General features: G+C 35.6%; 1 protein-coding gene across 2 annotated transcripts; it reads right to left on the minus strand.

The window, feature by feature from the left end:
• Positions 1-227: 227 nt before the first annotated feature.
• On the minus strand, positions 228-9570 carry LOC111911664 (uncharacterized). 2 transcript variants are annotated; one of them, XM_023907415.3, is made up of 5 exons: positions 9333-9568; positions 6637-9186; positions 5094-6554; positions 2481-2793; positions 228-1179 (listed from the first exon to the last, which is right to left on the minus strand). In XM_023907415.3, the coding sequence occupies exons 2-5, from the start codon at positions 9100-9102 to the stop codon at positions 656-658; spliced, it is 4764 nt and encodes a 1587-aa protein (XP_023763183.1). In that variant the 5' UTR covers positions 9103-9186; positions 9333-9568; the 3' UTR covers positions 228-655. The 2 variants fall into 2 exon arrangements, with proteins under 2 accessions (XP_023763183.1, XP_023763185.1); XM_023907417.3 differs by lacking the exons at positions 228-1179; positions 2481-2793 and adding an exon at positions 2844-3186 and having other exon boundaries at positions 9333-9570.
• Positions 9571-17106: the final 7536 nt, after the last annotated feature.

Here is a 17106-nt window from a genome sequence, read left to right on the forward strand (position 1 = left end):
TCATGTTCCATCGGGTATGGGTATTTCCAAAACAGCCACAAAAACAAAACAGAAACAAATACAACAAAACCAAACAAACAAGGGGGGGTCTCTTTCTGTAGCTGGCACCGAAATTTTTTCTATTGGTTTTTTTAACTAAAAAGTAAAAGCTAAACCAATATTGACCCCACCTACTGTTACATAGAACATAGAACATAGAACATAAAACATAGTAGTAGAAAGGAACATGAATGAATGAAAATCAATATATTATGAAGACAGTAGTAACTAATATGACTGACTAATGCCACTTGCTTCCCTTTTCTTTGTATTCATTCTCATGCCAATCATGAGTGAGTTTTCAGTTGCACAACACTATTATTTTAGCTAACCACAATATTCTTTTTTTGCTTTTTTTTTGGAGGGTTGGGTTGAGGAGGGTGGCAATTTTCTGTACAAATGAAATAATGTCTAACCAAAAGTGCGACACCCCCCCAACCTAATCCCACAAATGCACCAACTCAAAATCGCATTGTGCACAAGCGACCGACATTCTGATGCTTCGGGGAGAACTATGGCCTAACCAACTACCAAATGTACCAAAACCGGGCACAGTTGGAACAAATTTCAAAAATCAAAATCAACCTATCAACAAAAGACGAAAAATACCCTTCATTCACTCATTCATAGCCTTGATTGCTTCAGCTGTCATTAGAGCGGAAACCGCCTTATGAATCGCCAGGTCAGCACTCAACATGAGTTTCTGAGCTCGTTCTCTTTTTAATTTCGCCATATTCCGGGCATGCTTGGCGGCACTGGAGGCATCCCGGAGTCTGAATTCATCAAGATCAGAGCCGCCCAGGAGGAGTTGGCCGGGGTGGCGATATGGTGGACTTGAGTGGTTGTGCCAATCGGGGAAAAGGTTATTTGGTTTTTTCCCGTTCCCGTTGTTTCTTTTTCCGGGCTTCCGGAAGGTGGATGGAGGGGCACAAGGTCTTGGGGATATGAGTGGTTTAATGGTCTTGGAGTTGGAGTTGGAGGTGTTTCGTTGGAGTCGGAGTTGGTGATTCCAATCCGATGCGTCCCCGTCTAAAGAGAAATGGCCTGGGCCAGTTGGCGAATACATCCTTGATAGCAGTGGAGAAACATCTGAGGACTCCGCCCGATCGTCTCCTAAAACATGCGTATTTACTCTTCTTCCTATACAACAAAAAACAGAAAAAGTCTCAACGGAATGGAATGAATCACATTACATTCCATGATAAACTTTGGTCGGCCTATACAATATGGAACGAATAACACTCAGACAAAACAAACAGCTTGCTTGCTTTTTATTTTTTTTCTCAATTTCATTCCTTACTCGATCCATCATACCAACACTACACATAAAAATTATGCTAAACAAAGGTAAATTGCTATTTCTTGCAATTTAACGCTAAAAATTGTACAGAAAAAAAAGGTAGGAGAGAGTAAATGTTAGCTTACTTTCTAATACTAGGGTTAAATGCAAGTAATATCAACGCACTTCCATTTATTGTGTATTATTATTATTATAGCATCATCCGTCCATTTCTTTCTATTACCACCATATAATTTTTTGTTATTAAGGCATCACACTTTCGGCTTTCCAATATAGCATTGTACTTTCAACCTCTTTTTCACATTTGAACATCATACTTTGAAGAATCTACTCAACTTGAGCACTAAAAATTGTTTTGTATTTGGATGACAGCTACAACTGTGTAGATTAGATTTTCCAAAGTACAGCAATGTAATATAAAGAAATCAATAGAACTACTACTACATTGTTATTTCTTGAAATTTAATGCTAAAAATTATACGGAGGGAGAAGAGAGGTCATATTCGCTTACAGCATCGTACTTTCATTTCTTTCTATTAGAGCATTGTACGTCCAAAACTTCTCATCAAGATAGTGCACTTTCAAGTTTCAAACTTTTTTCTTACCTTGAAAATTTTAGTTTTGTATTTGGATGAAAGTGCGTGCTACCATTCAGTAGATTTTTCAAAGTACAACACTACAATAAACGAAGTACATTTGATATATCTTGCATTACGGAAGAAAAAGGTAGATGATCATACTTTGAAAAATCTAGTCAACTACTAGGCTATTGCACTTAAAAAATACAGCATTGTAGTTTTAACCTTTTTTTGTTATTAGAAGAAAAAATCCACTCGGTGAAGATTGTTTGACATAGCTACTACTGGGTAGATTTTTCAAAGTAGGATCCTGTAACTGAGAAATAAAGTGGGATACTATATAAAGTATAAACAGAGTGTATTGTTATTCTTGCATTTAACCTTAAGAGGAAGGGAACTATCAAGACATTGCATTATTATTGTAGTTTGAATTGTATTGTTATTAGATAGTAATTAATATAGTTTGAAAAATCTAGTGAAAATTGTTTCAAGTATAATGAATGGTGGGTGTGATAGAAAGAAATAAGTAAAAAAGTAGGATGCTATTATATTAAAATGCTTACCAGAAGCAGAAGCAGAAGCATGATGGGGGGTAGGGGTATCATGATCGGCTAAAAAGGCATGGCTGTGGCCAGAGAGTGAGATTTTCTTATGTGGTCTGTGTTTGGAACCCTTGTTGAGCAATTCCAGACCTCGGGGCTTCAAGCAGAAAGCAAACATGGGGGGTTTATCATCTGCTGCTCCTGCTCCTGATGCTGATGCTGATGCCTTCTCCTGGGACCCACTCAACACGCCTGTTGTCAACAACTTGGGCTGTGAATGCTGTGATTGATCCCATTCTCTACATATTTGCTGGTATCTTTCCCACAATGGAGGCTGACAACCAAAATATTCACAATATCATAATAAGCAAGCATCACAGAAAACCATTTTTCTTTAAAGATAAATTATAAACTATAAATACAGATTATCTTCGTTTACAGCATTTAGCCAGGTTTTTACTCTGATTATTCTAACTTTAATTATGATAGCAATTAAAGTTGTCATGAACCAAAATTTACCACCTCATTCATGGCCCAAGGTAATGAATGGTTCACAAATAGATTACCGCCTAACAGAATTATAATGCATGCATTAAGAACAGGCTTTCTAGGGATACTTTCTATGATGAGGAGAGGATGGCAAGGGCATTCTGACAAAGATTTGTGGTACATTGTTTCAGTTTCTTCCTTGCTGGTTTCTAGAGTTTGATAGCTTTTGTTTTCACCCCTACACTTTGATAAATTAAAATTAAATCCTACTCCAACGACACATGATACATATATATATATATATATATATATATATATATATATATATATATATATATATATATATAGTAGATATAAATGTATTGGGCTATATTACTGCAGATAAAACTTAAAACTATATTCATAAAGTAAATAACCATAAAATAAAGATTTTATTACTTTCATTATACTAATGAACAATTACTAACACCATTATTTTATTACTTTATTTGCTAATTTATGCTATTATTAGCGTGCGGAAATAATGATTAGCTCTTTAATTACACTGGCTTGCTACTTTATTTATAAGTGTGCTTTTTGCTATTAGTTTATTTCTTATTTCGCAGTTTACATTTACAACAAAAACTACCAAGCCGTTGAACTTATCACACTATTTGTTAGTTTAATATTAGTTTGTTGCTTATTTGTCATTTTATACATGATGTACAAGTTATTAATGCAATATTTGAACTACTGAAGTGGTTTTTACTAGTATTTATTTTGATGTCAAACATTTTATATTTGATATTCCAAGGCACCTATTATATAAATTATAAATGCACATGTACATCAAAAAGACACCTGGAATTTATGAAATCTACCTAAATTTGCAACATAACATCACTACACTACCAATAACTTGAAGATTGAGCCCTTAGCTTTCTAACATTTGCAGAATGACCCCTAGATTTTTAAGCGTGTTAAATTGGCCCTGGACTTGTTCAGTTTCATATTGGAACCAGTGCCAATTTCAGTATTTCAGGCTATATCACAAAAAGGAACAGGACATTGTAACAAGAAGCACACAAAAGAACTGTATGTGTTTGCACGTCATACCAAATCCACTATCAACATATAAATCTACCAACCCCTAATCCCAAGTTCAAGAATTCCTAATCATACACCCTCCTTATCTTATAAACTAATAACTATCTATAAAAACCAATATTCATATGTAATACTAAAATTCTCCTAGGCCTACAAAAAAGTTCATAGTCATTAGATTTGGAGTTCTATTTCTCCATACAAACAGCAGCAGGATGATACAACATTTGAGCATCTTTCATTTGTTCCTGAATCAGTGTCTTTTATATTAATGTCATAAAAAGCCTTAAGTTTGGCCAGAAATGTCGGTTTTACCCTTCGACGGATTTTTGGTTCATTTATGCCGCAAACTTGCCATTTTTTTGAATATATGCGGCAAACTTGCCATTTTTTTGAATATATATATATATATATATATATATATATATATATATATATATATATATATATATATATATATATATATATTATGTTTATAATCTTGAGGGTTTTTTTGCAAAATATTTGTGAACTAAGGGCTTTTTCGCAAATAATATTTCATGATAACCTGCTATTACAAGTAAAAATGGCAAAAGCGACAAAAAAATGGCAAGTTAAAAATCTGTCGGAGGGTAAAACCGACATTTCTGGCCAAACTTAAGGCTTTTTATGGCATTATGCCTTTTATATTTGCTCACTTATGCTTAAAAGAGATCATGATTATGATAATGTAAAGGTTACCGAACATATATGGTTATCCTATTACCTGCCTGAACTTAACAACACAAACAATGTGAAAAAATATAAAGGTTACCGAAGCAATTATACAATTTAACAGAAGCAGGAATATAGATGTAGCAGTGCATGAATAATGAGTGATATCGGTCCCAAGTAATGGCATACAACCTGGTTCTAACTTGCACACCAATCATTTAGTTGCATAACTAAGTTCTGTAGTGATTATTAAACCAACCATTATACGCTTTTGCACCATTTATTTTTTTTCCCGGTTATTTATCGATTTAGGCAGTGAAGTATTATTTTGATTTTTTGATTTCATTAAAAAAAAATAATAATACACACCTGGAGATGTCTGATTAGTGGCATTCCTTTGCGTTGCCTCTTTTCCCTCCAATGCTCGTAAATGGTTTTGGCGGCTTGCATGGGAGTTACTCTGGCAATCAGCTCTTCAATTTCTCCGGATGTAAAGTGATCACGTTTCTGAGCATACGAAAGCTTCTCCAACATATCCATAACCTTCTCAAAAACCTCATCAGAGATCATTTCATTTTCCCTACTCCTACTCCTACAAACCCACTCTTCATCTTCACTATCCATGTCATACATAACATGTGATCCATCCATGGCCATTTCAACATCATTTCTGACCTGGCGAAAGTACCATGAGCTTCTGACAAAAGGCGCCTCTTCTTGATCATCAACCAAATCCTCGATCAAACGAACACCAGGAATCGGGATGTTTTTTATGGATGCTGCTCGTATATTCCTATTGTGACATTCCTCATGCATTTCCTTAAAAAGAACCCACTGACCCCTGTCTGGGAACTCAAGTGCCCAATCCTTTCCTCCTTTCCACATCATCGCATGAGTGTAGCGGTTCGTTGAACCCGGTTGTAAATCTTGGTGCACCTTATGTGCATACTTCAACACCCCACTACATTTCACTGCAAGTTTCCACTCGTTCTGATCAGCAACTTCCAAAAATACCCTTGCCCCACATTCTCTCCACCCTTTATCCCCATCGTTGATCAATATATTCGCGTCACAGGCCACCAACTCCAGGTTCCTTCGAGGTCCTTTAGAAGAAGAATCTGGTCCTGATGTTTTCTTATCGTTTGCTCTCCTGATTCTCTGGTAAGGAAGACCAGTCTGGTTATGCCCTCCTTTATTATTCTTAAAATTAAACTCTCGACAAGGCAATGTGTACTGGACCTGAGTTCTTGGCTTCTTAGGCCCATTGCTGAATCCATTCCCAATAAAATCTGCCTTCCCATCCGCCCATGATTTGTTGCGAGTCCACAAACTTCTAGGGGCTGTAGGGTTAGGAGGGCTGCTGCAGATGATGTCATCACTTAGATTCCAAGCCACATCAGCGCCAGGTGTTTTCTGGCAATCCATGTAAATTTCATCAGATGCCGGGATTTCAACACTAATTTGACCAGATTTAGAAGAGATAGAAATTGGATCAAGAACAAGTTGGGTTGGCTTCTCATCAATGGCAGGAGATCCACTAGAAAGGCTCTCATCATCATCATCATCTGCATGTTGATGGAAAGTATCCTGTGGGGGGTGAAGAGAATCATGGTCTTGAAGGCTCAATGAATCGATGCTACGTTCCAATAAAAGTTTGAGATGCATGCTAAGGAAGAAATTTGGGGCAGCAGAAAATGAAAGAGCAAATGGAGGAAGATTCCCATTTTTCAAACTGTAAATTGTTGAAGGCCGACTCCCAGGTACAGGGCTGCACGGTGATCTAGGACTGCTACTGATCACAGCACCAAGATTTGGTTTTTTATGGAAAACCTGCATGAAAGAATCAATCCATACGTATATCAAATTAAATATTAAAACATGGTTGTAAGGAATTAAAGTAAATCGATAGTACCTCAAAGTAAGCAGTTTGAGCAGCAAAAGGTATTTGTGACTGTTGTGTTCCAGCTTCCAGTAGTTTAACATTGTCATATGTGCACTCAGGAAGAGACAGCTGTTTTGTAAGTAAACAATGTGGCTGCAACTCAGAATCAAGATACCGCCAGTTAGAATCTCTCACCTTTGAGAAACTATAATACGCGAAAACCTTCTCCTTTCTGAAGTTCTGAAAGAAAGAAAGTTTGAATCTTATTGATGTCACTGGAACTTGGTGTTTGATAGACTCGTCTTTCTCAGCTTCACAAAACACTTTCATGACTAGGAAAACAAAGGTCACAGCTTGCTTTAAGCAGCCTTCAAAAAGAAACAGCCTCAACCCAACAATATTATCAACAAACAGCACCTCCATGAAAACAGTAGGCCACATGGCAACCATGGTTCCATACTGAAGCAGCAATAGACGGGAAAATAACCATAATATGTCCGCCCCAAGTACGTATGTCAACATAGGCCAAAGTGATATGCATATTTCAAACTTTTTAGATTCTATCAATGCTGTATCTAACTTCAACCCACCTGCACTATTTAGTGACCATGCAACAAACGGTACACATGATGCATCACTAAACCTGCGGTTTCGCCTTCTCACATAAACAATAGGTAGATGTCCTTCACTGCTATTAGAGCTTTCCTTTGATGTGCTTAAAAAAACAGAAGTGCAGTTCGGCTTGTCGGTTTCTCTTTCCAGAAGAAGCATGTTTCTATCAATAACATGTGATTGTTTTTGCTTTTTCAAAGGAGACGATTTAGCTCGATGAGAAGGACGAGCCAACCATGAGATGATTGGCTCTGATTCCATATGGGTCGCCATAAAGGCCTCGTCTTTTATGTGAAAGGATCTGGTTCCCTTGTCTTTCTTGTGGGTATCTGTATCTTTATTAAGGCTTGGCTTTTGTGGAACTTCACAAGGAAGAAGCAATAGTTTGAATCTTTCATTTTCAAGACTAATCCATTCTTCATCCCGATCATCATACTTTATATGATGAAGATTTTTTTCTGCATCATAATCGTTTACCAGGCCATAGTACCAACTTTCATCTAGAGGCCAGAAGATCTTAATCCTTCTGTTCAGGAACCAGTGAGCATCCATGTCATCAGAATGTACTTCGTAGAAGTGGCGCCTCTTTCTAGAGGCCCCCTTACCTTTCTGCTGTCTCCTGGGGCGTAACACTCTGTCTGCCGCATCAGCATCAGCATCAGCATCTGAAGCAGTAGGTTTTTCTGAAAGAGACTCCCCCCCATTCACAGATAATTCAGCAGAAGCACAAGTTCTGTTTTTTGATGCAAATCCAATACAGCTAGGATCAAAACGAGATGAAAGCATCCGAGCTGCATTCTGTTCAAGATCATCATCAGGATCAAGGTCACATGCACCAACGTTTTTCTCAACAGATGCCTCATTGCCTGATCCCAGATACTTTCTTTTCCTATGGTTGCTCCTGTTTCTTTTAGAAGATGAATCTTTTTCGGTACCTTCTCCCTTCTCAAGATCAACTGCTGCAGAATCCTCCTTTTGCTTACCATCTATTATTCCCTTTCTCTTAACATTGTTTCTAGGTTGACCCTTGGAATTTCCATTTAACTTACCCATCTGGTCAGCAGAAGTAGAATTACTGCTTAGGGATGCATCTGCACCAGGAACTTTGCCCTGTGGAATTTCATCAATCTCTTTTTTTAACTCGGAACCCAATGAGCTACTGTTTACGTGTGCATCTGCACTAGAAACATTTTCCTGTGGAATTTCCAGTGAAACATCCGGCTTACCGTTCTTTTCATGCAGATTTGAAGTAACTGTGGTTGATTCCTGTTTTTGATTCCCTTTGGAATCAACCACTCCCTTCTGATCAACCTCATTGTTACCGTTTAACTTAATAATCTGTTCTGCAGAAGAGGCCTTACTATCCACAGGTTCATCCCTGCCAGAAACCTCATCCTGCATATCTTCATTCACCTCATCCTTCAGCTTGGTAACCTTTTCAACAGAATCTGATGATGCAGATGGTTTAAGAAGATGACTCTTAGCAAACTTACTCCGCCCAACTGTTCCCCGTGGACGCTTTGGAATAAGTACACCATGGCTGTCACTACCAATATTAACACCAATGGCATTCAAGCCAGCACCACCATTAATCTTCTGAGCAAGCCCAGATGACTGAGCAGAACATGAATCAGCCCCATCAACTTCAATATCATCTATGCCATGCTTAACCCTTTTCCTCTCTGCCAGATCCTCAAAGCTACTAATAGCCACCTCATTCCTGTTCTTTCTCTTCTTTGCCTCCGCTCCCTCACCATTTCCCAGCCAACTACTCGTTTCCTTCTTGACAGGCTCCCCCTTGTTACTCACCTCCGATTTATAAAGTGTTTTGAGATCCAACGACTTTGTTTTACTACCTCCTGAGTTTCCTACACTAATCTCCATCAACAATCCCTCAATTTGAACGCCCCACACCGAAACCCCCAATTCATCTATCCCATCTGACACAACTTAAACCCACTTCCAGATCTGTATACCAGAAATTTACAACATAAAACAACAAAGTAAATCAAGGGCCATAAAATTTTCCACAAAACTTCCGTAACTAACACAAAGAAGCATAGTCATTTTCACAAAAGAAAACAATCAAAAAGAAGTAGGTATCGCATGCGTACCTTTCATGGATAACATCGAAACGGTGAAGATCAGAAGAGATATAGCCTCAATTTGGATGATTCAACCAGGGAATTTGATACGCCCAAAAACAGACCTCTGATTCGAAACCCTAATTGAAGATCATTTGCCGAATTATTTTTCTATTTTAACTTTTTTTAATTTATATATTTTTACCCCGGAGAGAGAAATAGAATGCTAGGGTTTGTTTTAGTCTAGAGACTAGAGAGAGAGAGAAAGGGAAATTCTTCTTATTACCACCTCCCTTATTTATATTTAATTTTATTTTATAATTTATAATAAATAAAATTCAAAACAAAAGTGCTCCAATCTTTAATGCAAACGAAAAAAAAAAAATTAAAAACAATGCATCATTTACATATTACTTATAATATAATCACGCTTAAATTATATTATTATTATTATTATTATTTAAAAGAATAAATATAATTAAGGTATTTATTATAAAGTATAGTATAGATAATCCTTTATTTTTATTAATAAATTACATTAATATTATTTTTACTACTAAATTTATGTACAAAGCAAAGTATAATAAATATAGCTTATATATAAAACAAAACCTAATATTTAAGTTGATTTAATTTTCGTAAATTTAAATAATATGGTGTCTTTAATTGTCTAGAAAACTACCGTCGTAACTCGTCTATAATAGTCTCTAATTAGTAATTTACCCATTTTATTAAAAAAAAAGTTTCAAAATCCGTTTTAGAAAAAATAAAGTTAATGACGTATGTATGTTACCATAATCCAAGTTGTAGTTAATAAACTTAGAATATGTATCTGGTGTGTCAACATAATGTGTCAAGTTTTAGGAATTTATTCGGGGTGTCACATGCACTTCATGGCTTTCTTAATGGTTTTACATTAATTGGTCGGGTAATCGTATATAAATATTGGTTGAATATAAATGCAAACATAGCCATGGGTGTCGTCAATTTGGGAAATATCATCATTGTTTGTATTTCATAATCTAGTATGGGTTTAAACGGATATTATCTGATCATCATGTTTATAAAATATACATGAGTTTTTAGTCTTTAGTGTCTGAGAATTCAAAAACCATTTTAAAGATTAAAGTATTCAAGTCTTGATAATTAGTTTTGGAGTTGACAGGATAAAGCATATCATTAAATCTAAATGTCAAATTAGCAAAATACATGTTGACCTTATAAGAATTTACATTTTTATATCTTTAACACCCATTTTTATATTAGAGATTTTGTTTTGTGCAAATCGCTCGCAACTATATATCATCATCACTAGTTTCTAGAAGCCTGAAAACTCAACTAGTGGTGTTAATGGTTTTTGGAGGAAAAGCGGTTTCTTGAAATGATTAAATGGAAGGGTTGTTTATTTATGACTCTGATGTGTTTGTGTTATAGTGTTTGTTTATGAGACCAGATCATTCTGAAATATTAACATCTTTATAATTATATAAGATGTAGCAACCTAAAAATTTCGACCCAATTATCGTCAATTAACAAACAAACATACAATTAGCATACAAACATTAATGGGTGTTAGTAATACAACACAAATTTTGTCACTGTAGCACGATGAACTTATATGTTTTGTCTAATTTGACTAATTATATATATATATATATATATATGTATATATATATATATATATATATATTTGCGCAATAGGCCATCTAACTTTTATTGTACATGTAGATTAAGTTATTATCGTTAGTTTTTAACCAATTATTCTAAATTACACGAACGACCCCTATGGTTTAAATCTCTTTCATAGTTGGTCCCTCACCAGCATTGTTCATCACGGACACCACCACCGTTCACTTACGGCACACCGTTCACCTTCGGCAACCACCATAGTACATCATTTATGGGTCCCATAGCCATAGCATTACTTTCCCCTGCCCTAATATTGCATCCTACCATAACCACACCCGTACTGGTGTCAGCCTCATTAATTTTCGATGACAGTCGAAGTTGAAAACGTCGCCCTTAGACTATCTCCTCTTACACTAACGGCGATGTAAATCATATGAATGATATAAACAAGACATTGAAGAAATTGCCGAAACTGAGTATTGAATCATGAGAAAGATCAAGCCTCAATAACCCAATCCCTCTCCGTCATCACTTGCTGCCAACTTAATCATGTCCTACAATGCTCTGATCAACCGTTGGTTCTCATTGCAAAGTCATCCTCCTCTACTTCTTCCTACTCAAAACCAATATTATGTCGTACCCCTACACACACCCAAGTATGCTAAAAGCTTGTACTTCTCTAAATCTCTTCTCACGTGGCCTTTCTTTCCACTGGCATTCCATTGTTAATGAGTACTCATATGATGTGTACATTGTTGCTCCCTTGATTAACCTCTATGCCAAAATTTGGTACACTGATGTTGTCAGCAAAGTGTTCGATAATACGCCTAAGAGAAATATTGTTCCCTTGATTGCTATTATCATATATGTATGCTCGATCAGTGAAGGTAAATACCATGTTTCAAATGTATAAGCAGTTGTAGTATGAAGGAATTAAGCCAAGTTTAATCATCATATTAGCCATGCTTTTAGGCGTTTCAGAATATACCCACGTCCAATCTCTTCATGCTTCTACAGTCCAATACGGGTTTGATTGTGATTTGCCTTTAGCCAATTGTTTTCTAAGTTTATATGGTAAATATGGAAGTATCGTTGATGTTAAGAGCTTGTTTGAATCAATGGATAATCGAAATATTGTCTCTTGGAATTCCTTAGTTATGCATCACTTACATATTACTTATAATCACACTTAAATTATATTATTTTATTGTTATTATTTAAAAGAATAAATATAATTAAGGTATTTATTATAAAGTATAGCATACATAATCCTTTATTTCAATTAATAAATTACATTGATATTAATTTGCCTACTAAATTTATATACAATCCAATGTATAATAAATATAGTTTATGTATAAAACAAAACCTAATATGTAAGATGATTTAATTTTTGTAAATTTAAATAATATGGTATCTTTAATTGTCTAGAAAAATATCGTTGTAACTTGGCTTTAATAGTGTCTAATTAATAATTTACCCATTTTATTAAGAAAAAAGTTTTAAAATCCGTTTTAGAAAAAATAAAGTTAATGACATCTGCATGTTACCATCAACGGAGTCGTAGTAAATAAACTTAGGATATGTATATGTTGTGTCAACATAATGTGTCATATTTTAAGAATTTATTCGGTGTGTCACATACACTTCATGGCTTTCTGAGTGGTTTTACATTAAATGGTCGAGTAATTGTATATTAAATGTTGGTGAATATAAATGCAAACATAGCCACGGGCACCGTTAATTTGGGAAATATCATCATTGTGTTGTATTGCATAAATCTTCTATAGGTTTAAACGGGTATTATTTGGTCATCATGTTTATAAAATACACATGTCGGCTTTTAGTCTTTAGGGTTTGAGAATTCAAAAACCATTTTAAGGATTCAAGTATTAAAGTCTTGATAATCAGTTTTGGAGTTGACACGGTAAATATATCATTAAACCCAAATGTCAAATTAGCAAAATACATGTTTAATTTTTAAGAATTTACATTTTTATATCTTTATCACCCATTTTTGTATTAGAGATTTTGTTTTGTGCAAATCGCTCGCAGTTATATATCATCGTCATTAGTTTCTAGAAGCCTAAAAACTCAACTATGGGTGCTAATGATTTTTGGAGGAAGAACGGTTTCTTGAAATGACTAAATGGAAGGGTTGTTTATCTATGACATCGAGCTTGATGTACTTGTATTATGTTGTCTATTTATGAGACCAGGTTATTCTAAAATATTAACATCTTTATAATTATACAAGATGTAACAACCTAAAAATTTCGACCCAATTTTCGTCGATTAACAAACAAACATGCAATCAAGTCATATATAAAATCTAGTGAGCTCACTGTATTTTAAATCTAATAGTGTATATTATTATTTGTATATTTATTTATGTATTATTGTACTCACATTGAAGCTTTTTCTATATTGAACCATGTCATTATAGGTCCATGAATAAGATGTGCATTACTATTTATTAATGATTAATACGAGAGAAAAATTCATGGGAAAATATTAATTAACATGGTATCAAAGCTAAATATCATCTCTCATTAATCCTTTCCTAATATTTCCTTCCTTCTTAGTATTCCTTCTTTCTATCTTTCCTAACCCTAGTTGCATATTTCATCCCCTTGTCGATGGTATTCTCTTTTTTCATTCCTTCTATCTTTTTCAATGGCAAACTACACCAAACCTAGAAAAACTTTGTAGTATAATGAATATAATGTCAATTATCCATCCTGAAAGATATTTATACTCAATAATCATATTAGAATGATATTACTAATATCATATGATCCCAATGGGTCACACTAACAACAAATGGATGCAGTTAGATTATTTATAAGAAATTGATTTTATTATAAATATTTATAACTCTTATAATTAACTAGGAATTATTTATTTTATGAAAATAATATTTTTCAATGACAAGTAACATAATATATCATAAGATATGATTTATCAAGTCATGTACATCTTTTTGGACAAGAATTTTTTTTGTCTTTTAGCTAAAAGGATAAGGTTTTATATCTTATAAAAGCTTAAATAAATTTTTATTCATTTTGTCTTCTTGTATGGCTTGGATCCGTGGATTTGAAAGAGACAAAAAATGTAACAGCCCGGATTTCCAGGTATCTTTATTGTTTATGATTTTGGTGTTTTGATAGGGGACTCGGCGAGTCGGAGCTCAGACTCGCCGAGTAGGGACGCGATTCTGGACGCGGGATTCGCTTGGACTCGGCGAGTCCAGGATATGGACTCGGCGAGTCCGCGCTGTTTAATGAAACCCTAATTTCTCGGGTTTGGGACCTATTTAAAGGGCTTTATGGCCGTCATTTGTACCCAACAGTCCATAGAGAGAAACCCTAAAGTGCTTTAGCGATTTGAGAGAGAGAAAGGAAGCATTTCTTGACCTTTGTGTGTTGTTTAGCAAAGAAGAGGGAGGTCCTAGCCAAGAGGAAGCAAAGGAGGTTGCTATTCTGTGGATTTGAAGCTTAGATCATCGATCTAAAGGTATGATTTCGGCTCATCTTATGTTTTGTGAAGTATATTGGATTTAGGGTTTCTTGTGGCCTTGTTGGGTTGATTTGATGGCCAAATAGTCCCTTGCTAGTGATGAGGCTTTGGATCTGGATCCATAGAGGTCCAGAGAGCCTCATTCATCAAGCTTGATGAAGAACAATGGAGGTTATGACCTTGAGTTGTGATATTTGTTGATAATTCTTCATATATGGACATATAGAGGTTGTATGTACACCAAGTTTGGGGCTTTACGTGGTGAATCAGTCCAGGAAGGCCAGATCTATGAATTGATGGAACAGATCTGACCTTAGAAGCGAGTTTGAGTGATTGCATGGCATGGACTCGCCGAGTCCGATGAGCAGACTCGGCGAGTAGCTTGAAGATTGCCTTGGATCGGCCAGTGAGTGGTCCAGTCGAGTCATGGGTTGACTCAGTGAGTCTGGGCGAGTTAGGGAAGGGTGGTCAAGTGGACTGAGTCGAGCTGGGACTCGCCGAGTTGTTCTTGAGACTCGACGAGTTGAGTCGGGGTGGCCCCGCGATTCTTCCAGGTGGAACTCGTCGAGTCAGAGGGAGTACTCGACGTGTAAGAAGGGAATCCTAGAGAGTTGGTGAAAACGTCTAGACTTGCCGAGTTGCCCTTATGCACTCGCCGAGTCCGGCCAGAGTTGACCGTTGACCGTTGACCGTTGACCAGAGTTGACCTGTGTTGACTTCTTAGGGATAGTCAACCTTAGAGATAAAAGTGTTAATAAGAGATGTATGATGTTATAGGGAGATTGTAGCTCGGAGGATCGAGCACGAGTGATTTCGGGATTTGCTAGCTATCGATATTCACGAGGTGAGTCTTCTCACTATACTGTACCCGGAAGGGTTTGATTGTGTGACCGGAAGGTCAGATATGATATGAGACATATGTGTTATATGTGATAAGTAAATTGTTATATGTGCTATGTATGATATGTTTAATGTGGGTCGGAAGGCATTATGTTATGGGCCGGAAGGCGAATATGTTATGGGCCGGAAGGCGTTGTAATGTGGACCGAAGGGTTGGTGTGGGTAGGACCGGAAGGTTTACCCAGCAGGGACGGAAGTCCACTGAGACACATGGACCGGAAGGTCAGGGCCTGGAAAGGCATATGTGCGTAAGTTGTATTTTGGGGGAACTCACTAAGCATTTATGCTTACAGTTGTCGTGTATGTGTTTCAGGTACTAGTGAGGACCGTGGGAAGGCGCCGGCGTGATCTGTACACACTGATAGATGATTATTGATCTTGGGATTCATATGATTTGTATTATGACATGATACGTTGGATATTTATGCCTTGTTATGGATGAAAATACATTTTTAGAAATGAAAAATTTGTTTAAAAATTTCCGTTGTTACAAAAAAGTGGTTTTCTTTTCATTAGTTTATTGTAGGAAACATGATTTAGAAGCATGTCTTATGTTAATAATAAATTATATGCTTAGAGGTATGGATGGCTTAAGTGTTAAGGACTCTTGGGTAATGTTTTGTTTGTGTGAAGACTTTTATTCATTTCCATTTGATGTGTGTGAAAAACTATATATCCTTACTTTCTCATATTCTCTTTAGTAAAAGGTGGTAGAAAGTTAACTTGTGTTCTATCTTTAAGATATTACTTGGGTTTTATCTTAAAGCATGAGAGACCAAGACTAAAATATTATCAAGTTGACTTATTTTGGTGTACTAATAAGGTGGATTTATACTCTACATTCTTCATTAACTTTCAAGCTTCCCCGTGAGGACTCAAACGACTACAAAGGTTGTTAATTTTTTACCTTTATGGTTGTGTTTTCTTTCCAGTATTTGCAAAATGATCCATTAGCGGGAATAAATTTAATTTATGTTATTCAATTTTAAAATGTTCACATTGCTATCTTTGAGTTTTAGAAACTTATTTTGAATAAAAACTCAACAATTGGTATCGGAGTCATCTTGCAAGCGTGGTTAGAATTTTTGTGTAACATCCAAAAAATTACAAAGAGACTTTATAATTTTGAAATATAATAACCAATTAAAACATTTGTTTCAAAAATTATAAAGCAATCCATTTGATGAAAGTCTTACAATATCAGAGTTAGGTTTACAAAATTATGGAAATGGACATCTTTGATGCATGTGTACAGTCTCGTCGAGCTCTTCTCACGAACGACTGTAAAATGTTTAATCCATAATTGTAAGCATAAAGTTTAGTGAGTTCTCCAATTTACCATATATTCCACCATACATACAATGCATCCATACAAGATCTCAGATCTAACGTTGAGCAATCAAATCTCTTATCCATATATATATATATATATATATATATATATATATATATATATATATATATATATATATATATATATATCATGCGTAACGGGCCCAAACCTAGGGAGTATACAGGCCTAACCCTGAATCCATTTCCAAGGATCGGTCCTTAGCCTTACATTCAATTGTTGTGATCCAATCACAATCTTTCCTATTAGTATTGTAGTCCAACCACAATCTTTCATATCAATGTTGTGATCTAACCACATTCTTTCTTATTAGTGATGTGATCTAACTACAGTCCTTCCTATCAGTGTTGTGATCCAACCACAATTTTTCTTATCAGTTCATAAAGTCATATGTAGTTAGGGATC

The sequence above is a fragment of the Lactuca sativa genome, chromosome 5 (genome assembly GCF_002870075.4).
Source record: "Lactuca sativa cultivar Salinas chromosome 5, Lsat_Salinas_v11, whole genome shotgun sequence".
Lineage (NCBI taxonomy): Eukaryota > Viridiplantae > Streptophyta > Magnoliopsida > Asterales > Asteraceae > Lactuca > Lactuca sativa.